The sequence below is a fragment of the Oncorhynchus keta genome, chromosome 14, assembly GCF_023373465.1.
Source record: "Oncorhynchus keta strain PuntledgeMale-10-30-2019 chromosome 14, Oket_V2, whole genome shotgun sequence".
Taxonomy (NCBI): Eukaryota; Metazoa; Chordata; class Actinopteri; order Salmoniformes; family Salmonidae; genus Oncorhynchus; species Oncorhynchus keta.
In genome coordinates, this window is record NC_068434.1 from 39,291,232 (window position 1) to 39,314,203 (window position 22,972).

Sequence of the window (22,972 nt, forward strand, 5' to 3'; positions counted from 1 at the left end):
GAGAGTGTCATAAACCATCACTCAGAACCCCATCAGTACAACCTGTCTTCGGATTACATCTTTAAACTAAGGGCAACCGTGGCATCCGTGACCGGGAGATGCGTCCACCCATGAATAATGTATACGGGTAAGATAGTCTAGCATTACCTGTATGATCTTATTATTCGTATCTCAGAACCATTTCCATTGCTAGTTATAACTTCATGTTAGCTAGGTAACATTGAACCTGGTTGGTTAGCTTCCGGCAGATTCATGCAGGGTAGTTACGTCATGATTTGGGATTATGGTTAATTGTTTAGCTAGCTACATGTCTTATAAAAGACTCCACTATGCAAGTATCTATTTCAATAGAATGTCACTGCAACAACTGTTGATGCATATAGCTGGTAAATTCACTCTGTATCTACTCCGATTTCAGACCACAGGTAAGATAGTCTAGATAGCTACATTTTCAGATTTTACACGTTTGTGTAATTTTGACATCGTCTTTTCATTTCAAGTTAAAGAGTACTGTTAGCTGGCTGGCTCGCAAGCTAAGGTTACGTGTATGAACTAATTATTCGTATCTCAGAGCCATTTGCTTGGCTAGTTATAGCCTAATGTTAGCTAGCTTATATTGAACCTGGTTGGTTAGCTACCTGCAGATTCATGCAGGGTAGTAATGTCATGAGTTGAGATTATGGTTAATTGTTTAGCTAGCTGCATGTCTTAACAAAAGACTCCACTATGCAAGTAACCATTTTGGGTGCGTCCGTACATTCAATACTCCGATTTCAGAATACTCTCATCTGAGTGTGTCAGAGCGTAGATGAATTTACGAACGCTCAACACTTGTTGAATATGGCCGGTGTCAGTAAACGTCAGCAAAAAGGGCGTAATTAAATTGTTGCCAGCAGCACAGTTACTGTCACATGTGCTCCCTCTCCGGCCTCTAGGTCACCAGGCTGCTCATTATGGCATCTGTCAGCATCGTTACATCGTTACGCATTTTTACACTTACCTAGACTCCATCACCTCCTTGATTACCTGTTAGTGTTTCTTGATTTGTATTATGTTCCGTTTTATTTTATTAAAACTTGCTTCCCGACTCTCAGCGCACATCTTTACAGAATGACGCCTCACCAAAGGGAAGCATCAGTGATTCCATTGCCTCAGCGGGTTTGACAGTTTCCCCTGCCTCAGCTGACTCGACGGATTTCCATACCTCAGCGGGTTTGACAGTTTCCCATGCCTCAGCTGACTCGACGGATTTCCATACCTCAGCGGGTTTGACAGTTTCCCCTGCCTCAGCTGACTCAACGGATTTCCATACCTCAGCGGGTTTGACAGTTTCCCCTGCCTCAGCTGACTCGACGGATTTCCATACCTCAGCGGGTTTGACAGTTTCCCTGCCTCAGCTGACTCGACGGATTTCCATACCTCAGCGGGTTTGACAGTTTCCCCTGCCTCAGCTGACTCGACGGATTTCCATACCTCAGCGGGTTTGACAGTTTCCCATGCCTCAGCTGACTCGACGGATTTCCATACCTCAGCGGGTTCGATAGGCTCCCATGCCTCAGTGGGTTCGATAGCCTCCCATGCCTCAGCGGGTTCGATAGCCTCCCATGCCTCAGCGGGTTCGATAGGCTCCCATGCCTCAGCGGGTTCGATAGCCTCCCATGCCTCAGCGGGTTCGATAGCCTCCCATGCCTCAGCGGGTTCGATAGGCTCCCATGCCTCAGCGGGTTCGATAGCCTCCCATGCCTCAGCGGGTTCGATAGCCTCCCATGCCTCAGCGGGTTCGATAGGCTCCCATGCCTCAGCGGGTTCGATAGCCTCCCATGCCTCAGCGGGTTCGATAGCCTCCCATGCCTCAGCGGGTTCGATAGGCTCCCATGCCTCAGCGGGTTCGATAGGCTCCCATGCCTCAGCGGGTTCGATAGCCTCCCATGCCTCAGCGGGTTCGATAGGCTCCCATGCCTCAGCGGGTTCGATAGGCTCCCATGCCTCAGTGGGTTCGATAGCCTCCCATGCCTCAGCGGGTTCGATAGGCTCCCATACCTCAGTTTGGTGAACAAGTTCCCGTGCCTCGATCGAGGCAACCAGGGAGGGCTCAGCCGGCTCATCAGGTTTCTCCAGGATCGTCCCTGTGGTTGGCGTCCTGCGGCTGGAGCAGAACACGCCAGGGAGGGGGTACTGTCACGTATGCTCTCTCTCCGGCGCTCTAGGTTGCCATGCTCCCGTGCCAGGTTCCCGTGCCTCCGGTTGCTCCTTAGAGGTGACCGGTCTGCTCCTGATCCCCGGGATCGTCATCTTGGTCGGCGTCCTGCGGCCGGAGACACGCGTCGGGGAGGGGGACTGTCACGTGTGCTCCCTCTCCGGACTCTAGGTCACCAGGCTGCTCGTTATGGCGCACACCTGTCACCATCGTGACGCGCATCAGCACATTATGACACTCACTCACCTGGACTCTATCACCTCCTTGATTACCTGCCCTCCCTGAACTTGCTTCCCGACTCTCAGCACACATCATTCCAGTTACAGTCACCAACACTCTGGATAACAGGAAAACAGCCAAACTAGCTCTGCTAGAGCGAGTAAAATGGTCAGAGTTTGGGTGGGGGCTAAAGCTTAAGAGGGTGTGAACAATGCTGAACGGGTGTAGACAAAGAAGAGCTCTCCGGTAGGTACCAAAACATTAAAACGCAATTTTCTGAAAAAGTGAGGTTACAAGTTTATCAACTTTCAAAGCGGAATTACCTTCCCATTGTTCCCCAAATGCAGTGTATGATATACAATTTTGCAGCTCTGTGTCTCTGCTTTTATCCAAAGTAAAAAACACAATTTGGCTACATAAAACCGAATCAAGGTGGTCGGTCACATATGTAGAATGAAGCACATTGAATAAAAGCCTTTTCTATCTTTAATTGTTTTGTTTTCGCACTATCAAGCTTTATATTCCTTTTATTTCCCTTTATCTTTTTATTTAAATGTAATAGAATGGAACACTTATTCTTTGTTCCATTGATAAATTGAATCACATGTGACTTGGGTTCATTAAAGATGTTCAACTGTTCTTGGATGAAAACTGAAGAAAATACTTCATCCTAAAGGCCATGATAATAAGACGGCAGGGTGGCCTAGTGGTTAGTGCGTGGGCCTATTAACCGAAAGATCGAATCCCCGAGCTGACAAGGTAGAAGTCTGTCATTCTGCCCCCGAACAAGGCAGTTAACCCACTGTTCCTAGGCGGTCAATGAAAATAAGAATTTGTTCTTAATTGACTTGCCTAGTTAAATAAAGGTACAATTTTCAAAAATGAAAAATTGACTGTGAGCTAGTACCCTAACAGTATACTGTCATTTTCTTTCTCCCTTTTCTGACTATAATTACACAATACTGTCCACCCACACACCAGCAATTAACCATGGCATTTAGAAGTCTACCCATAATAATACATCTGAGAACAGAATAGAAACGTGTCTTCTATATGGCAGAACAGTACTGCTTCCCAAATGGAACCCCTTTTTCCTATATAGTGTACTACTTTTGACCAGAGCCCTATGGTATATTGTAGTCCACCATTTGTGATGCATACCTGCAAGTGATTGTTGCTAAAGCCTATTAAACAGAAGCACAGAAGTGGATTGTGTGTGTGTGTGTGTGTGTGTGTGTGTGTGTGTGTGTGTGTGTGTGTGTGTGTGTGTGTGTAAGGTACAAGCTCTCGACGCCAGGTTAGAAAAATCCGCCTATCAATATCTACAATTAACAATAACTGATGTAATAAGGAAATATATTTCTGAAATATACCTCTGATGGTTCAGTTACAGTACATCCACTTTGAAGCATTTTCTTTTACTGTGCTACAGTGCAGATCACATTTTATGGCCAAAACTGACTGTATTTCATATTTGTAAGCTGCACAAATGATACATTATTGATTAGACATTCTAAATGGCAAATAGATAAGGACAGAACCCTAGATCGATAAATGCCATGGAAATATCAACGATGCCTTGACAGCACTGTCCAACTGTCATAACATTGTCCATCTCATCTCAAGGGTTTTACGTTAATGAAAAGCCCTTGAAAGCAGCAAACTGTGAATTTATGGATTGAGGATTAATTAGAGGCATTGAAGGGGTGCTTTCTATGCAGATAATTTATTTCAGAACCAGTCAGGCAATTATGAAGTACAAAGATTGACACAGACTATGTCCATATTTTGGTGATGACCAAAAATGACAGATAAAGAATGAAACAGTCTCTGTGATGTCTTTGTTGTTCTAAAATATTATAAAGGATATGCAATCTGGAAACGGGTGTGAACAGGTCCGAGATTCAGAGTGGTTAGTACAGTGGTCTGATGGATGAACAACGTTTCATACTGACTTTACTGTCAACAACAAAAACACACTAGAGGAAATCGTTTTCAACTAGCCTGAGTCTTTACATAATGACACCAGGGAAACACATCGTCTTTAAGTATCTGGGTGTAAACATCAATAGAAAACTATGCTGTGTACAGTGCATTCCAGAGTTCATCAACCTTATTTTTAATGAGACCCAAGAGTTTACAAGCTGGATAGCATATTGCCTAGGAACACACAATCATATGATTCAGGATTCAACAACTGTATTTTATTTTTTTACACCTACTGTAGGTTTTTGGACTTCACTGTATGTTGATCCTTTGGACATTCTCCAAGTAAACCATTTTTTGTCTTCTCATGTTTGATACAAATTTGACAATTTAAAAAGGATCCAAAACGGAATGGTTTTTTTTGGTTCCAGTTTCACGCAGAATGACCCTTCTGTGTATCGCGTGTTGTTGGTTTCTATAAAGCAACGTGTACAGTTCCGTTCAAAAGTTTGGGATCACTTATAAATGTTCTTGTTTTTGAAAGAAAATCACTTTTTTGTCCATTTTTAAAATAACATCAAATTGAACAGAAATACAGTGTAGACATTGTTAATGTTGTAAAGGACTATTGGAGCTGGAAACGGCAGATTTTTTTAATGGAATATCTACATAGGTGTACAGAGGCCCATTGTCAGCAACCATCACTCCTGTGTTTCAATGTCACGTTGTGTTAGCCTTTTCAAATGATAAACTTGGATTAGCTAATTGATCAGTAGAAATCCCTTTTGCAATTATGTTAGCACAGCTAAAAACTGTTCTGATTAAAGAAGAAATAAAACTGGCCTTTAGACTAGTTGAGTATCTGGAGCATCAGCCTTTGTGGGTTTGACTACAGGCTCAAAATCGTCAGAAACAAATACATTTCTTTTGAAACTTGTCAGTCTATTCTTGTTCGGAGAAATTAAGGCTATTTCATTAAATTGCCAAGAAACTGAAGATCTCGTACAATGCTGTGTACTACTCGCTTCACGGGACAGCGCAAACTGGCCCTAACCAGAATAGAAAGAGGAGTGGAAGGCCCCGGAGGGCAAGAGGATATTAGTGTCTAGTTTGAGAAACAGACGTCTCACAAGTCATCAACTGGCAGCTTCATTAAATAGTACCCGCAAAACACTAGTCTCAACATCAACAGTGAAGAGGCAACTCCGGGATGCTGGCCTTCCAGGCAGAATACTCTAATGTCAAAGTGGACTAAAATATAGTTGTTGTAAGTTTTCACCTTCAAATTTTATTTGTCACATACACATGGTTAGCAGATGTTAATGCGAGTGTAGCGAAATGCTTGTGCTTCTAGTTCCGACCATACAGTAATATTTAACAAGTAATCTAACAATTCCACAACAACTACCTTATACACACAAGTGTAAAGGAATGAATATGTACATAAAAATATATGAATGAGTGATGGCCGAATGGCATAGGCCAGATGCAGTAGATGGTATAGAGTACAGTATATACATGAGTAATGTAGGGTATGTAAACAAATTGGAGTGGGTCTAGGGTGTCAGGGTGGAGGTGATATGGTCCTTGACTAGTCTCTCAAGCACTTCATGATGACGGAAGTGAGTGCTACGGAGCGGTAGTCGTTTAGCTCAGTTACTGTACCTTAGCTTTCTTGGGAACTGGGACAATGGTGGCCCTCTTGAAGCATGTGGGAACAGCAGACTGGGATTGCTGGTCCACAGACGACGCAATCGCAATCACACTGCACACTGCCCTAACCCATCTTTACAAGAAGAATACCTATGTAAGAATGCTGTTTCCTCGACAACAGCTCAGCATGGGTGCGTTCTGAGCCCTCTCCTGTACTCCCTGTTCACCCACGACTGCGTGGCCATGCACGCCTCCAACTCAATCACACTACAGTGGTAGGCTTGATTACCAACAACGACGAGACGGCCTACAGGGAGGAGGTGAGGGCCCTCGGAGTGTGGTGTGAGGAAAATAACCTCACACTCAACATCAACAAAACAAAGGAGATGATTGTGGACTTCAGGAAACAGCAGAGGGAGCATCCCCCTATCCACATCGATGGGACAGTAGTGGAGAGGGTAGTAAGTTAAGTTCCTCGGCGTACACATCACGGACAAACTGAATTGGTCCACCCACACAGACAGCGTCGTGGAGAAGGCAGGAGGTTGAAGAAATTCGTCTTGTCACCAAATGCACTCACAAACTTCTACAGATGCACAATCGAGAGCATCCTGTATCACCGCCTGGTACAGCAACTGCTCCGCCCACAACCGTAAGGCTCTCCAGAGGGTAGTGAGGTCTGAACAACACATCACCGGGGACAAACTACCTACCCTCCAGGACACCTACACCACCCGATGTTACAGGAAGGCCATAAAGATCATCAAGGACAACAACCACCCGAGCCACTGCCTGTTCACCCCGCTATCATCCAGAAGGCGAGGTCAGTACAGGTGCATCAAAGCAGGGACCGAGAGACTGAAAAACAGCTTCTATCTCAAGGCCATCAGACTGTTAAACAGCCACCACTAACATTGAGTGGCTGCTGCCAACACACTGACTCAACTCCAGCCACTTTAATAATGGGAATTGATGTAAATTGATGTAAAATATATCACTAGCCACTTTAAACAATGCTACTTAATATAATGTTTACATACCCTACATTACTCTTCTCATATGTATATGTGTATACTGTACTCTATATTATATACTGCATCTTTATGTAATACATGTATCACTAGCTACTTTAAACTATGCCACTTTGTTTACATACCCTACATTACTCATCCCATATGTATATGCTGTACTCGATACCATCTACTGCATCTTGCCTATGCCGTTCTGTACTATCACTCATTCATATATCTTTATGTACATATTATTTATCCCATTACACTTGTGTGTATAAGGTATTAGTTTTGGAATTGTTAGGTTAGATTACTCGTTGGTTATTACTGCACTGTCGGAACTAAAAGCACAAGCATTTCGCTACATTCGCATTAACATCTGCTAACCATGTGTATGTGACAAATACATTTGATTTGATTTTGATTTGATTTATTGGGGCAGTAAGCACATTTGAGTGGGTCTAGGGTGTGCAGTAGGGTGGAGGTGATATGGTCCTTGACTAGTCTCTCAAAGCACTGCATGATGACGGAAGTGAGTGCTACGGTGCGATAGTCATTTAGCTCAGTTACCATAGCTTTTTTGGGAATAGGAACAATGATGTCCCTCTTGAAGCATGTGGGAACATCAAATCAATTTATATAGCCCTTCGTACATCAGCTGATATCTCAAAGTGCTGTACAGAAACCCAGCCTAAAACCCCAAAAAGCAAGCAATGCAGGTGTAGAAGCACGGTGGCTAGGAAAAACTCCCTAGAAAGGCCAAAACCTAGGAAGAAACCTAGAGAGGAACCAGGCTATGTGGGGTGGCCAGTCCTCTTCTGGCTGTGCCGGGTGGAGATTATAACAGAACATGGCCAAGATGTTCAAATGTTCATAAATGACCAGCATGGTCGAATAATGATAAGGCAGAACAGTTGAAACTGGAGCAGCAGCACGGACAGGTGGACTGGGGACAGCAGGGAGTCATCATGTCAGGTAGTCCTGGGGCATGGTCCTAGGGCTCAGGTCCTCCGAGAGAGAGAAAGAGAGAATTAGAGAGAGCACACTTAAATTCACACAGGACACAGAATAGGACAGGAGAAGTACTCCAAATATAACAAACTGACCCTTGCCCCCCGACACATAAACTACTGCAGCATAAATACTGGAGGCTGAGATAAAGATTGTTTGATTGAATATGTCCGTAAACACACCAGCCAGCTGGTCCGCGCATGCTCTGAGGACGCGACTAGGGATGCCGTCTGGGCCAGCAGCCCTGCGAGGGTTAACACGTTTAAATGTTTTATTCACGTTGGCTGCTTTGAAGGAGAGCACGCAGGTTTTGGTAGCGGACCATGTCGGTGGCACTGTATTGTTTTCAAAGCGAGCAAAGAAGTTGTTTAATTTGTCAGGTAGCAAGACATCGTGGTCTGCGACAGGGCTGGTTTTCTTTTTGTAGTCCGTGATTGACTGTAGACCCTGCCACACACCTCTTGTGTCTGAGCCGTTGAATTGCGACTCTACTTTGTCTCTATATTGACACTTAGCTTGTTTGATTGCCTTGTGGAGGGAATAGCTGCACTGTTTGTATTCGGTCATGTTTCTGGTCCCCTTGCCCTGATTAAAAGCAGTGGTACGCGCTTTCAGTTTTGCGCGAATGCTGCCATCAATCCATGGTTTCTGGTTGGGAAAGGTTTTAATAGTCGCTGTGGGTACAACATAACCAATGCACTTGCTAATAAACTCGCTCAATGAATCAGCGTATTCATCAATGTTGTTGTCCGACACTATGCGGAAAATATCCCAGTCCACGTGATCGAAGCAATCTTGAAGCGTGGAATCAGATTGGTCGGACCAGCATTGGGCAGACCTGAGCACAGGTGTTTCTTGTTTTAGTTTCTGTCTATTGGCTGTGAGCAATAAAATGGAGTTGTGGTCAGATTTTCCGAAAGGAGTGCGAGGGAGGGCTTAGTATGCATCACGGAAGTTAGAGTAACACTGATCCAGGTTTTTGCCAGCCCGGGTCGCGCATTCGATTTGCTGATTAAATTTAGGGTGCCTTGTTTTCAGATTAGCCGTGTTAAAATCCCCAGCTACAATAAATGCAGCATAAGGATATGTGGTTTCCAGTTTACATAAAGTCCAATGAAGTTCTTTCACGGTCGTCGAGGAGTCTATTTGGGGGGGGGGGGATATACACGACTGTGATTATAATCTAAGAGAATTCTCTTGGTAGATAATGCGGTCGACATTTGATTGTAAGGAATTCTAGGTCAGGTGATCAAAAGGACTTGAGTTCCTATATGTTGTTATGATCACACCACGTCTCGTTAATCATAAGGCATACACCCCCGCCCTTCTTCTTACCAGAGAGATGTTTGTTTCTGTCGGCGCGATGCGTGAAGAAACCAGGTGGCTGTACCGACTCTGACAGCATATCCTTAGTGAGCCATGTTTCCGTGAAACTAAGAACGTTACAATCTCTGATGTCTCTCTGGAAGGCAACCCTTGCTCAGATTTCATCTACCTTGTTGTCAAGAGACTGGACATTGGCGAGTAGTATACTCGGAAGCGGTGCACGATGTGCCCGTCTATGGAGCCTGACTATAAGACCGCTCCGTCTGCCCCTTCTGCGGTGCCGTTGTTTTGGGTCGCCGGCTGGGATCCGATCCATTGTCCTGGGTGGTGGACCAAACAGAAGATCCGCTTCGGGAAAGTCGAATTCCTGGTCGTAATGTTGGTAAGTTGACATTGCTCTTATATCCAATAGTTCCTCCCGGCTGTATGTAATAAAACTTAAGATTTCCTGTGGTAACAATGTAAGAAATAATACATAAAAAAACTAAATACTGCATAGTTTCCTAAGAACATGAAGCGAGGCGGCCATCTCTGTCTCATTCCTGAGGTAAAACATGTTAGAAACACCTTTGGCATCGGATTGTGCAATATTTGCCCATTTATTATTTTCTAAATTCTTCAAAGATGTTGGGGATCATGGCAGTTTTCAGTCAAAGCTGTAACTTGACCATTCCGTAACATTCACAGTCACTTATTGGTAAGCAACTCCAGTGTAGATTTAGGCTTGTGTTATAGGTTATTGTCCTGCTGAAAGGTGAATTCCTCTCCCAGTCTCCAGTGTTATGCAGAGTGGATCAGGTTTTCCTCTAGGATTTTGCCTGTGCTTAGCTACATCCTGTTTCTTTTTATCCTGATAAACTCCCCAGTTTTTGGCCTCATTGCAACATCCCTGAGTAGTTTCATTCCTGTCCTGCAGCTCAATTCAGAAAGAAGAATGTCTTTGTGTCTGGGTGGTTTAATACATAATCCACATCATAATTATTCATTTGAATTTTTTTTTCCCTCACCTTTATTTAACCAGGTAGACAAGTTGAGAACAAGTTCTCATTTACAATTGCGACCTGGCCAAGATAAAGCAAAGCAGTTCGACACATACAACAACACAGTTACACATGGAGTAAAACAAACATACAGTCAATAATACAGTAGAAAAATAAGTCTATATACAATGTGAGCAAATGAGGTGAGATAAGGGAGGTAAAGGCAAAAAAAGGCCATGGTGGCGAAGTAAATATAATATAGCAAGTAAAACACTGGAATGGTAGATTTGCAGTGGAAGAATGTGCAAAGTAGAGAGAAATAATGGGGTGCAAAAGAGCAAAATAAATAAATACAGTAGGGGAAGAGGTAGTTGTTTGGGCTAAATTATAGATGGGCTATGTACAGGTGCAGTAATCTATGAGCTGCTCTGACAGCTGGTGCTTAAAGCTAGTGAGGGAGATGTGTTTCCAGTTTCAGAGATTTTTGTAGTTCGTTCCAGTCATTGGCAGCAGAGAACTGGAAGGAGAGGCGGCTTCAAGAGAGGCGGCTTAAAGAGATTGTCAATGTCACTGCCATTCGTTATGAGGCTTTCAAAAAGCTCCCTATAGTTAAATCTGTGTTTTGAAATTCAATACTTGACTGAGGAACCTCACAGATGTTGTATGTATGGGGAACAGAGGAAGGGTTAGTTAGTCAAAAATCATGTCCACTCTTATTAATTCCCTATTAGTCCATGGAACTTATTATGTGATTTGTTAAGACAAATTTGACTCCTGAACTAATTTAGCTGAAGAGGCCAACTTATGCAATGACTATATTTTAATTATATATATATTTTTTATTTTCTTAAATAATTTTTCTTTTTATTTTGTGTAGCTTGTTGACGAAAAAGTACAATTAAATCAATTTAAATCCCACTTTGTAATGTGAAGAAATCCAAGGGTCCTGAATATTTTTGCAAGGCAGTGTGATTTTTTTTCTTCTTCTTGCACACATGATAGTTAAGGCCTGGTTCATTGTTTTTATAATATAATTACTATAAAACACATTTCCAGTATGTACTGTATCTGTGAAAGAAAGGCAGTTATTAAGAAAAAGGTTCAAGATAAGGTTACTTATTGTAAATGTCTCTCTTTGTTCTCAGGCTCTTATTATCGTAGGGCCTTGCTCATAGATTAGAATTATAACACACATAATGACTTCCTGGCCTACAGTATGCTGTTTCAAGAAGGCGTCTGAAAGAAAGAAATTAACAAGAACAATTTTCAATTTTTTAGGCCACTTATTGTAAAGGTCTCTCATTGCACGATTCACTGAATGCACAATGATCCTTGTACGTGACTCTGTTAAAGATGCAATGTAAGATAAATGATTAGTGACAGTGAGTCTCTAAGGGGAACCCACTGGGCACACACTGGTTGGATCAACGCTATTACGTAAAAACAACGTGGAATAGTGGGAAGTGATTGGTGTCTTGGAAAACATTTAAAAACATTCGAAAATGAGTACCAAGTAAAATGAAAAGGTTTTCAGTAGATGGCATGAAAACATTAACAGGTGTAGGATCTTAATTTGATCACCCTGTTGCAGGACAAGTTTCTTGCAATGCAGGAGATTTAAATCTTTGATTAAAAACGCTATTGAAGTTTAATAGCCACTTTGAGATTTCAGACTTGATTTTCTCTTCAAATAAAGATCCTACATGTCTAAGTGTACCAATATTGTATGAAGAAACAGACATTGACAGACATTACATTTTTGGAATAGAATTATAGATGCAGAATAAATGCCGTATCAGAACATTTTATGTACAGTATATAATTAAATACTTAAAATAATTAGACTGAATAAGATTGAATGTGTCCTTTTAATTGGAGAACATCTTGAGATTTAACCTACAACTAAAGATTAATTTACTTTTCTACTGCCTTCCAAAGGCAAACATGAATTTCTAATTTTACTCAACAAGCTTTTACAAATTCAGCTCACTTCTAGCAGTTTGTTGATCGAACAAACTAACACATTGGCCCAAATTCTTGTTCATTTAAAGTCCACTCAACTCAGAATAAGCAATTGGTTAGCATGGCACGTTTCATTTAGTTTCATATAGTAGACGTTTGTCGAGGATTTGGATATCATGTGCACATAATTATATTACAGTAACTGGTTCAAATATGGAACTGTGTAGAACCTGATTAGTATTTTATTCAGGAGGTGATCTAAGTTGCTGGAAATTTTTTGAGGTCAACGACAGGGCTAACTGGCATGTAATTTTAGCTCTCATCAATGGGAGCTGCTTGTGAGCTAACTATCTATTACTAAGAATTGTGCTTCATGTCAATGTGATTAATCTCAGTGTGTCTGAGGTAAGCGTAAATTACTACAATGACAAATTGATGATATGAGATCCTTGTTATTTATTCTGAAAGCAATATCCTCAAGTCAGATCGAAGGTCTATTACAGTGTCTTTGTACCAATATCCAAACTTGTGCGCTACCAAGTATGAAGTGTATTTGCTATGAAATTCAAATGACTGAATAATTAGAACGTCTGGAGATGCACTGTATGAATCTGCTAGAATTTTATAAGGAAATGATTTGCTTCTTTTTGTCTGTGTCCCAAGGTGCAGAGCGGCGTGTGAGTGGCTGCGTGCCCCACCCTGAAGAAGAGAGGAGTGATGGAGGTGTGGAGCAGCGAAGAAGAGAAGGGTCTGACTGAACTGGAGGGCTCGACAGGCACCATGATAGCCTTGAACTCTTCCAGCCACCTCCTCCTCTACTATGATGCTGCTAACCACACCAACTACACCACCACCAACAACATCACCTATTTCCCTTACTACCAGCACTCCCTCCCTGTGGCTGCTAGCTTCATCCTGGCCTACCTGTTCATCTTTCTGCTGTGCATGGTGGGTAATGTGCTGGTGTGTCTGATCGTGCTGGGGAACCGCCGCATGAGAACCGTTACCAACCTTTTCATCCTCAACCTGGCGGTCAGCGACCTGTTGGTGGGCATTTTCTGCATCCCCACAACGCTAGTGGACAACCTCATCACAGGTAGGCAACGGTTTGACTGACCTGGTGAATGCAACTCTGTCTGAGCCGGCGAATCAAAACTGGTCGACTACGTCAAATATGTACAGATACAGTGCATCCGGAAATATTCAGACCCCTTCACTTTTTCCACATCTTGTTACGTTAGTGTTGTTCTAAAATTGATTAAATACAAAATGTTCCTCATCAATCTACACACAATACCCCATAATGGCAACGCAACAACGGGTTTAGACATGTTTGCAAATGTATAAAACAAAAAAGATATCTTATTCACATAAGTATTGAGACCCTTTGCTATGAGACTCGAAATTGAGCTCATGTGCATCCTGTTTCCATTGATCATCCTTGAGATGTTTCTTCAATTTGATTGGAGTTTACCTGTGGTAAATTCAATTGATTGGAGATGATTTGGAAAGGCACACACTTGCCAATATAAAGTCCAAAAGTTGACAGTGCATGTAAAAATAAAAACCAAGACATGAGGTCAAAATAATTGTCCTTAGAGCTCCCAGACAGGATAGTGTCACGGTACAGATCTGGGGAAGGGCAACAAAAATGTCTGCAGCATTGAAGGTCCCCAAGAATACAGTGGCCTCAATCATTCTTAAATGGAAGAAGTTTGGAACCACCAAGACTCTTCCTAGAGCTGGATGCCTGGCCAAACTGAGCAATCGGGGGAGAAGGACCTTGGTCAGGGAGGTGACCAAGAACCAAATGGTCACTCTGACTAAGCTCCAGAGTTCCTCTATGGAGATGGGAGAACCTTCCAGAAGGACAACCATCTCTGCTGCACTCCACCAATCAGGCCTTTATCGTAGAGTGGCCAGACGGTAGCCGCTACAGTGAAGCATGGTGGTGGCAGCATCATGTTGTGGGGATGTTTTTCAGCATCAGGGACTGGGAGACTAGTCAGGATTGAGGGAAAGATGAACAGAGCAAAGTATATTGAGATCCTTGATGAAAACCTGCTCCAGAGCGCTCAGACTGGAAGAAAGGTTTACCTTCCAACAGGACAATGACCTTAGCTAGGGAAGCACACAGCCAAGACAACACAGGGGTGGCTTCTGGACAAGTCTCTGAATGTCCTTGAGTGGCCCAGCCAGAGCCCGGAATTGAACCCGATTGAACATCTCCGGAGAGACCTGAAAATAGCTGTGCAGCAACACTCCCCATCCAACCTGACACAGCTTGAGAGGATCTGCAGAGAAGAATGCGTGAAACTCCCCAAATATAGGTGTGCCAAGCTTGTAGTGTCATACCCAAGAAGACTCAAGGCTGTAATTGCTGCCAAAGGTGCTTCAACAAAGTAGTGAGTAAAGGGTCTGAATACTTGTGTGAATGTATCAGTTTTTCTATTTGTAATACATTTGCAAACATTTCTAAAAACCTGTTTTTGGTCTACTATTATGAGGTATTGTGTGTAGATTGATGTGGGGGGGAAACTATTTCATCAATTTTAGAATAAGGCTGTAACGTATCAAAATGTGGAAAAAGTGAAGGGGTCTAAATATTTTCCGAATGCACTGTATGTGCACCATGTCATTGGTCTCTGACTCGCTCTGCTGTGTGTGCATCTTGCTAACTGTCATGCAAATGGCAGGGGCTGAAGCTCATTGGCAGGTACTCAAATTGTTAGGGGGCTGGCCAATGTGGGGGGAAATGGTGCAGCACAGCTTCCAAAAAAATGGTTGATTTTAAACTAGGGATTTTGTTGCTAATTGAGGTAAGACAGTCTGCTCATAGATTATGCATGTATGAACTACACATTGACACATCCAGCCCACAGCGGGAGGTTAAAAAATAGACTTAATAGCAAAGTTCCGGAGCATGTCTTTAGTAATTTGTGAATTGACTGAATGACTCGTCAAAAACAAAGAACAGAAACATTGTTATAATGAATATAAACAAAGTGTTGCTGCAGGCAACATTAAATGATCAGAGGAGACATAACAGAGTGGGGAATATTGTCAGAGATCGTTCCTGCTGAATACTTTTCATGAGTTCATTTTTACCACTGGCCATGTTCTTCTTATCGTCCAAAAGCAGGACAAAAAAAAATGGAAACTTGGCTACTTCAGACCTCAATTTACATAAGAATTCATATTTTATCACTGGGTTTGGATATTGGAGGGACCCATGTATGCCCATAAGCATTGAACATTTTAACCTTGGTCCACCCCACTATCTTTTCGTCACCCCCAAGACCCAATGTGAAGGCTAAACCCTGCCAGTGGACATACATTACCAGTCAAAACACACACCTACTCATTCCAGGGTTTTTCTTTATTTTTACTATTTTCTACACTGTAGAATAATAGGGAACACATCAAAACTATGAAATCACACATATGGAATCATTTAGTAACCAACAAAGTGTTAAACAAATCAAAATATATGTTATATTTGAGATTCTTCATAGTAGCCACCCTTTGCACACGCTTGGCATTCTCTCAACCAGATTCGATACGCATTTGATGTTGCCTATAGGGCACAAGATTGCTGGAACCATGGCTGGCAAGTGAGCTGTGTGACATACGCCTAAAATAACATTGCGGGACTGCAGTTGAGTTTGGGACCAGGGAGTCGGGCAGAAAACCAGCAGGTGCGGCTGGAATGCGATATGAAAAGCTGTGGATGTGCGGTGCAGACCTCTACCTTGCACCATGACTCTAATGCCTGTAACACTAGTGCTGTTTATTACTGTCTCAGTGTGAAAAGTAGGGAATTAGCTAGGCAAACTGACAGATCAATAATGTTACATCGACATACAGACTAATAAAAACTGACATTGCACTGGAAAAAAACCGTCAGAATATGAAATCTTCAATTGTTTGGCTGATGGTTTCATCATTTGATTCAGGTCTAGTTGTGATTGAGGCAAAAATAATAGCTAAAGTTAGCCAACTTTTGGCAAGCTCTCTCTTTCTCTAATGGTACATCAACTGGTGAAAGCTAGCCAAGTGAATTTACTTCTGTTGAAATGGGACAAAACAAAGGCTACAAAACATTTCCATACAAACAACTGCTGTTAGATAGCGATATGCGGTGGCTATTATTACTATCTGACAGATAGCAAGAGGCTAGAGCTGACCTGGCTGTGGTAGCTACTAGCTAGCATAGCTAATTCATCCACCTCAGTCGAGAGGGGATGAAACATTAGCTAACGTTACATGTCAGTTACAATACCAGCTCAGAACTGCGAATAAAAACTAGTTTAGTTTTTTTCTATAAAGTTAAACAGCAGTTACCTGGCCAGCTATATCAGTCAACTAAAGAGTAGCCAGTTTCTGCTCTACTTGCGTTTACAACTCGGTGAAAGAGGTCCACACACACACTGAACTATGCTCAACTCTTGCGTGCTGGTCCAGCCAGCCTTCCAGAAGCTTTGCATGACCCCACGTCCCCAGTGAAAGTTGCACCCTGTAAAAATATATGAAAAATGTATCCAAAGTTAGAAACATAGCGTGACATCTCGGTCAACGACCTTCATAAGACAGAGTAGTACCACTACTCCAGTTGTTTGAGCACATAACCCCCTTTTCCTCCGAGACAATGTAGAGTCATAATGAGATTTAATTCATATTAATGATGGGTAAGAAGAGTAGCACCTCGTGGACAAAGATCAGATCCCGATTCTCTACATTCTCTGTCGAGAAACTATCCCTATAATGGGTGTACATATCCTCTTGTCCTCATTATTCATAATGTTAATCTTTTGCACGCCCATTCATTTGAGGAAATTAAATGACTATTGAACTAAAGTGTTTTGTAGAAAGCAATCTAATGGACAGAAAATCATTGCTTTTGGGTATCTTGTTAATATACATTTTCTGCAATTTATCCTGGCAACGGGATCTAAATTGTGCCTATACCCTGCTGAGCTTGGTGTGATGAAGAGCTCTGTTCAAACATAACTTAGAAATCTTAGACACTGTTAGAGTTTTATTTAATGCATATTTCATCATGTTCATTTCAGACTGTCATTATGCACTTTCTACTGATGGAAAATGGGGGGGGGGTGTAAATTGCTAATTTACAGACTAGTTGTGTAACTGTTATACATATAAAGAATGGCTCATCTATAGTTGTATAACTACAAGATAGCAAATTATACTTATGATTCCCCATTCTATAGACTCATTCAAATTGGTTTTCATTACCATCTTATGCCTTATTCATAAAGTCCTTCAAAAACAAACAGAATAGATGTTTAACCAGTGTTTAGATCTCCATCTGTGGGTTGAGTGATTTGTGTCTGTGCAAATGTATGTATTTTGCCATCAACTTGTTAGTGCATATGACAACTGTGTACAAGGCCTAGGAAATTGCAGCTGGGAAAGTCTATATATTTGAATTTGTCATTATTTTACCAAGTGAATTGAACTATATGGCTGCTGTCTCTTTGTAGTTGTTGGTCATTGTCATTGATTTTGTCAACAGGCTGGCCGTTTACCAACACTGTGTGTAAACTGAGTGGTCTGGTGCAGGGGATGTCTGTGGCTGCCTCAGTCTTCACCCTGGTGGCCATCGCAGTGGACAGGTTGGTATGATGGAGGGAATTTGGTTGCAGGCAATGATTATTGTTTACTGTGTAATTTATCTCACCTGTGATTGAGGGTGCCCTACAGTGTAGAAACAGCCATTCAACCAGTTTTGAATGTAAAAAAACAGAACATTGCACTAAGTGCAAGGGGTGCCAATATATTTGACCACATTTGTGTATAGTGCCTTGGCACAAAAAACAGCAAGCATTCTTCCTTTTCCTCTCTCTATTTCCACTCTCCACAGGTTCCGCTGCATTGTGTACCCTTTTCAGCCCAAACTCACCCTCTTAGTTGCCAAGGCGACCATAGCGATGATCTGGGTTCTGGCCGTGGTAATCATGTGTCCCTCAGCAGCTGCCCTGACCGTGGAGGAGGTGGCTGATCACTACATGGTTTACAGCCAGAACTACAACATGACCTACCCCCTGTACTCCTGCTATGAGAACTTTGCTGACCCGAAGATGAGGAAGGTCTACACCACGGTTCTGTTCGCCCACATCTACTTGGTGCCCCTGACTCTCATCACCGTCATGTACGGGCGCATCGGGGTGAAGCTCTACACTTCTGTGGTGTCAAGCAGAGAACCTCAGGATGCAGCACCTCCTCCCCCCCCAGCAAGGCATGACGGGGGAAGGCCACAGATCTCCCAGAAGAAGATCAAGGTGATCAAGATGCTGATCGTGGTGGCCCTGCTGTTCATGCTGTCCTGGCTGCCGCTGTGGACTCTGATGCTGCTGACGGACTATGGAGGGCTGGGAGAGGAACAGCTGGAGCTCCTCACTGGATACATCTTTCCATTCGCCCACTGGCTAGCCTTTTCCAACTCTTCTGTCAACCCCATCATCTACGGATACTTCAACGAGAACTTTAAGAGGGGCTTCCAGGCCGTCTGCCAGACCAACTCTTGCTGCCCCACAGGGAATAGGGGTGAGGTAACGGGAAGGGGAACTAGGGAAGGTAGAGCAAGAGATGGGGGTAATGGTGGATTGGATGGAGGCGGACTGAGGGATCCCACAAGCAACCCCAATCCTCTCTTGTTTGGGGCAAGAAACAAAGTATACACCGACGGTAATGTGGCAGACTCTGTGCTCCTTGAGCTGGAGTTGAAGAAGAATTCAAAGGTGGGAAGCAACACGGTCCATATTGAGGGCAGGGGGACTGGGGCGAGTGGAGGAATGGGGATTGGCTATGTGATGAACAAAAAGGGGATTCATGTTGAGGAGCCCACCAGCCCAATGGGAGTGTGTCAGGCCTGGGATCATTAGTGGGGATTGAAACTATGGAGGTGATTTCAGCATCCCTTGTGAATAGAAAAGATAGGCACAGTCTTATTTCATTTTATTTTAGATGATGTGGTATGTGGACTCAAGTCAACATTGAATTAGACCACATGACAAACTTTGACCTTGGAGTCATTCTAAGATCCCTCCAACCACTAAAAGAAGACCTGGGCCCGTATCCACAAAGTGTCTGAATAGAAAATTGGTCATAATAAGTGCTGAGAATAGATGCATCCCACTGGGTGCACACTGGTTGAATCAACATTGTTTCAACGTAATTTGTCAACGCGGTGTGCCGTGGAATCAACGTAGGAAATGCGTTTAGATTATTTTTTAAAGTCATCAACCAGTGCCGTTTATCATATTTCAACCAGCGTTGTAAACATTGAAATTAGAATAAAACCAACTTAAATTCATAGATTAAACAACATAATAATCATGTCTACTTTAAACTGGGTTAAATTCTACATAGAAATGTTAATCTTTTTCATCCTATATTCAATATACATTGTTTTGGGTGGTTGGAATTATGTTGAATTTCATATTTGATTAGACATACAGTGCCTTCAGAAAGTACTCATACCCCTAGACTTATTCCACATTTAGTTGTGTTCGAGCCTGGATTAAATATATTTTTCTCACCCGTCTACACACAGTACCCCATCATTACAAGTATTTCTTTGCACATTTATTGAAAATGGAATACAGGAATCTCATTTACATAAGTATTCACACCCTTGACTCAATAACTTGTAGAAAAGAGGGAGGCAGCAAAGAACAAATGCCGGAGCAGAAGAAGTCGATATCGATCCGCTAATACAGAATTAGTAAAGGCTCAGTGCACTACTTTTATGGAAAAAAAGTAAACTAAAACGTATGAGTGTTTACCAGCATGTGTAACTTGAGTCTGATAATTGTGTACAAAATAGTTAATCTGATAATACTTGTGGAATATAAAAAATAATTTCTTGATATGTTTTCCAGTTTCTTGAAATACTTTGCAAATGCAACTTATTTCTATGTAAAACCTGACATGGTCTATTCATTCCTATTCCATTTTAGCATACACACTTATCCAGGGCTACTTAGTGAGTGCATACATTTTCATACTGGTCCCTCGTGGGAATTGAACCCACAACCATAGCATTGCCAGCACCATACTCTACCAACTGAGCCACACCATTTCTTCACAAACCACTTCATGTCTCAATGTACTCAATTACTGTATTATGCATAGTTTTTCTTCTTGGCTATGGAAAGTCTACAGGTACAAACCTAGATGAAGAGCCTATGTACAATACCAATAAAATCTCACACTAAATTCATGCAAATATGTACAAAAAGTATTTTCGCAGATTGTGCGTTTTCGTGAGGCTTAATTTGTGTGAAAAGACATTTTTGTGCAACTTCATTCAGAGGAAAATGCATTTTGTTCGGGGGCAAACTGAGGAACAATCTTTGAAAGTTATTGGAGCAATGCATTTTGACAAATGCTGTTCTACACTGCCTTTTGTGTCCCACATTTATTCATATAAAAACGGCTGACAACCCAATATTATTAATCAACCAGGTTTTCACCAAAATACTTTTGGAATCGTTTTGATTAATGCCTATGCTGTCTTCTATGTTTGTTTTTGCTTAATACTTTGGGATACCGGTGCTATGTTTGCAACTATAACGAGTCCGGGCTATGATCAAGCTATAAATGCAGTTAAACAGGTTCATGGAAAATAATGAATTATGTTGGCTGTCACTTATGGCACTTCCAAGGCCGTTTCATTATGATTATTACGGTCGTGTCAATCATGTTATGTACTTAGGCTATTGTAACAAGGTATATGCCAGCATTGTAGGCCTACTGGCTTTGTCCAGAGGACCTACTATGCTTCCATGGCAACGGCCGTTAGAGCAGACTTTTTTTCCTAGGTATGAGCCGTGGTTAGAGTCCCTGTTGCAGCTTTCACTCTTCCACTACATTGGTGGCAGCGTTGGGATCATATACAGCTTGCGTCTAATTATGTGATCTAGTGGTGGGAAGCATTCTGTTTTTCAAAACTGTTGGGTGTAAATACGGTGATATATCTAGTGAACAATGGATAAGCAACAATGTTATATTCCACAAGCGGACCGTGATGGATAGAAGTAGCCACTACAGGTGTAATCAAGCATTACATCAAAGTTGCCTGAAGCTGAATGGAAAGTGCTCTGCCCTGACCAGTTATTCAGAAGGAAATCCTCTGTGACTGTCTATTTTACATAAGTTAACTTACCAGTGTGGACCAAAAAACAAAAACACATTCTACACATTTACTAACTACCTGTTTAAAGTGTTATTACAACTATGGTGGTGTTTTGTTACTGAAGCGTGAATATCTAATAACCTGACAATGATCCACATCATATGGGTAGACAAATAATGGTGTGTTTTGCAAGAAAAAACAACTATTTTTTTAGGATGCAAACCACTGTTGTTCCATCCTGGTCTGATCTAATGAGATTGAAGTAGGATTTTTTTCTGGCCTAGAATCGAGTCCTTTCCCAGTCAGGAAGGACAAAGTAGGCCCCTCTTGGTTCTCATTGTCTAAGACTGAACTCAAGTTAGGGGTTATAGGTCAGGCTCTCCTATACCACTTTGCCCAACATGTTATCCCAGAGGTTGTAAATAAACTATTTTTAAGGTGATATACAGTACTAGTAAAAAGTTGACACCTACTCATTCCAGGGTTTTTCTTGATTTTTTAAAACTTTTCTATATTGTAGAATAATAGTGAAGACATCACAACTCTGAAATAACCAACAAAGTGTTGTGTACAAATATTTGGATTTGTTTATTTGAGATTCTTCAAAGTAGCCGCCCTTTGCCTTGACAGCTTTGCACACTCTTGGCATTCTCTCAACGAGCTTCACCTGGAATGCTTTTCCAACAGTCTTGAAGGAGTTCCCACATATGCTGAGCACTTACTTGTTGGCTGCTTTTCCTTCACTCTGTGGACCAACTCATCCCAAACCATCTCAATTGGGTTGTGGTCGGGTGATTGTGGAGGTCAGGTCATCTGATGCAGCACACCATCACTCTCCTTGGTCAAATAGCCCTTGCACAGCCTGGAGGTGTGTTGGGTCATTGTCCTGTTGAAAACAAATGATAGTGGAACTAAGTGCAAACCAGATGGGATGGAGTATCGTTGCATAATGCTGTGGTAGCCATGCTGGTTAAGTGTGCCTTGAATTCTAAATAAATCACGCAGTGTCACTAGCAAAGCAACCCCACACCTCCTCCTCAATGCTTCATGGTGGGAATCACACATACGGAGATCATCCGTTCACATACTCTGTGTCTCACAAAGACAAGGCAGTTGGAACCAAAAACCTCCAGTTTGCACTCATCAGACCAAAGGACAGATTTCCACCGGTCTAATGTCCATTGCTCGTGTTTCTTGGCCCATGCAAGTCTCTTTTTATTGGTGTCCTTTAGTAGTGGTTTCTTTGCAGCAATTTGACCACAAAGGCCTGATTCACGCAGTCTCCTCTGAACAGTTGATGTTGAGAAGTGTCTGTTACTTGAACTCTGAAGCATTTATTTGGGCTGCCATTTCTGAGGCTAGTAACTCTAATGAACTTATTCTCTGTAGCAGAGGTCTTCCTTTCCTGTGGAGGTCCTCATGAGAGCCAGTTTCATAATAGCGCTTGATGGTTTTTGCGACTGCACTTGATGAAACTTTCAAAGTTCTTGAAATGTTCCGGATTGACTGACCTTCATGTCTAAAAGTA

General features: G+C 42.2%; 1 protein-coding gene across 1 annotated transcript in view; it reads left to right on the forward strand.

Annotated features, from left to right (window-relative positions):
* LOC118394248 (neuropeptide FF receptor 1-like) overlaps nt 1–19,851 on the forward strand; it is a 44,040-nt gene extending 24,189 nt beyond the window's left edge. The window contains exons 2-4 of the mRNA XM_035787462.2: nt 12,948–13,380; nt 17,821–17,920; nt 18,169–19,851. Of these exons, the coding sequence (XP_035643355.1) occupies nt 13,002–13,380; nt 17,821–17,920; nt 18,169–19,189 (1,500 nt within the window). The 5' untranslated portion in view covers nt 12,948–13,001 and the 3' untranslated portion in view covers nt 19,190–19,851. The remainder of the gene's footprint in view (nt 1–12,947; nt 13,381–17,820; nt 17,921–18,168) is intronic.
* The last annotated feature ends 3,121 nt before the right edge of the window (nt 19,852–22,972 follow it).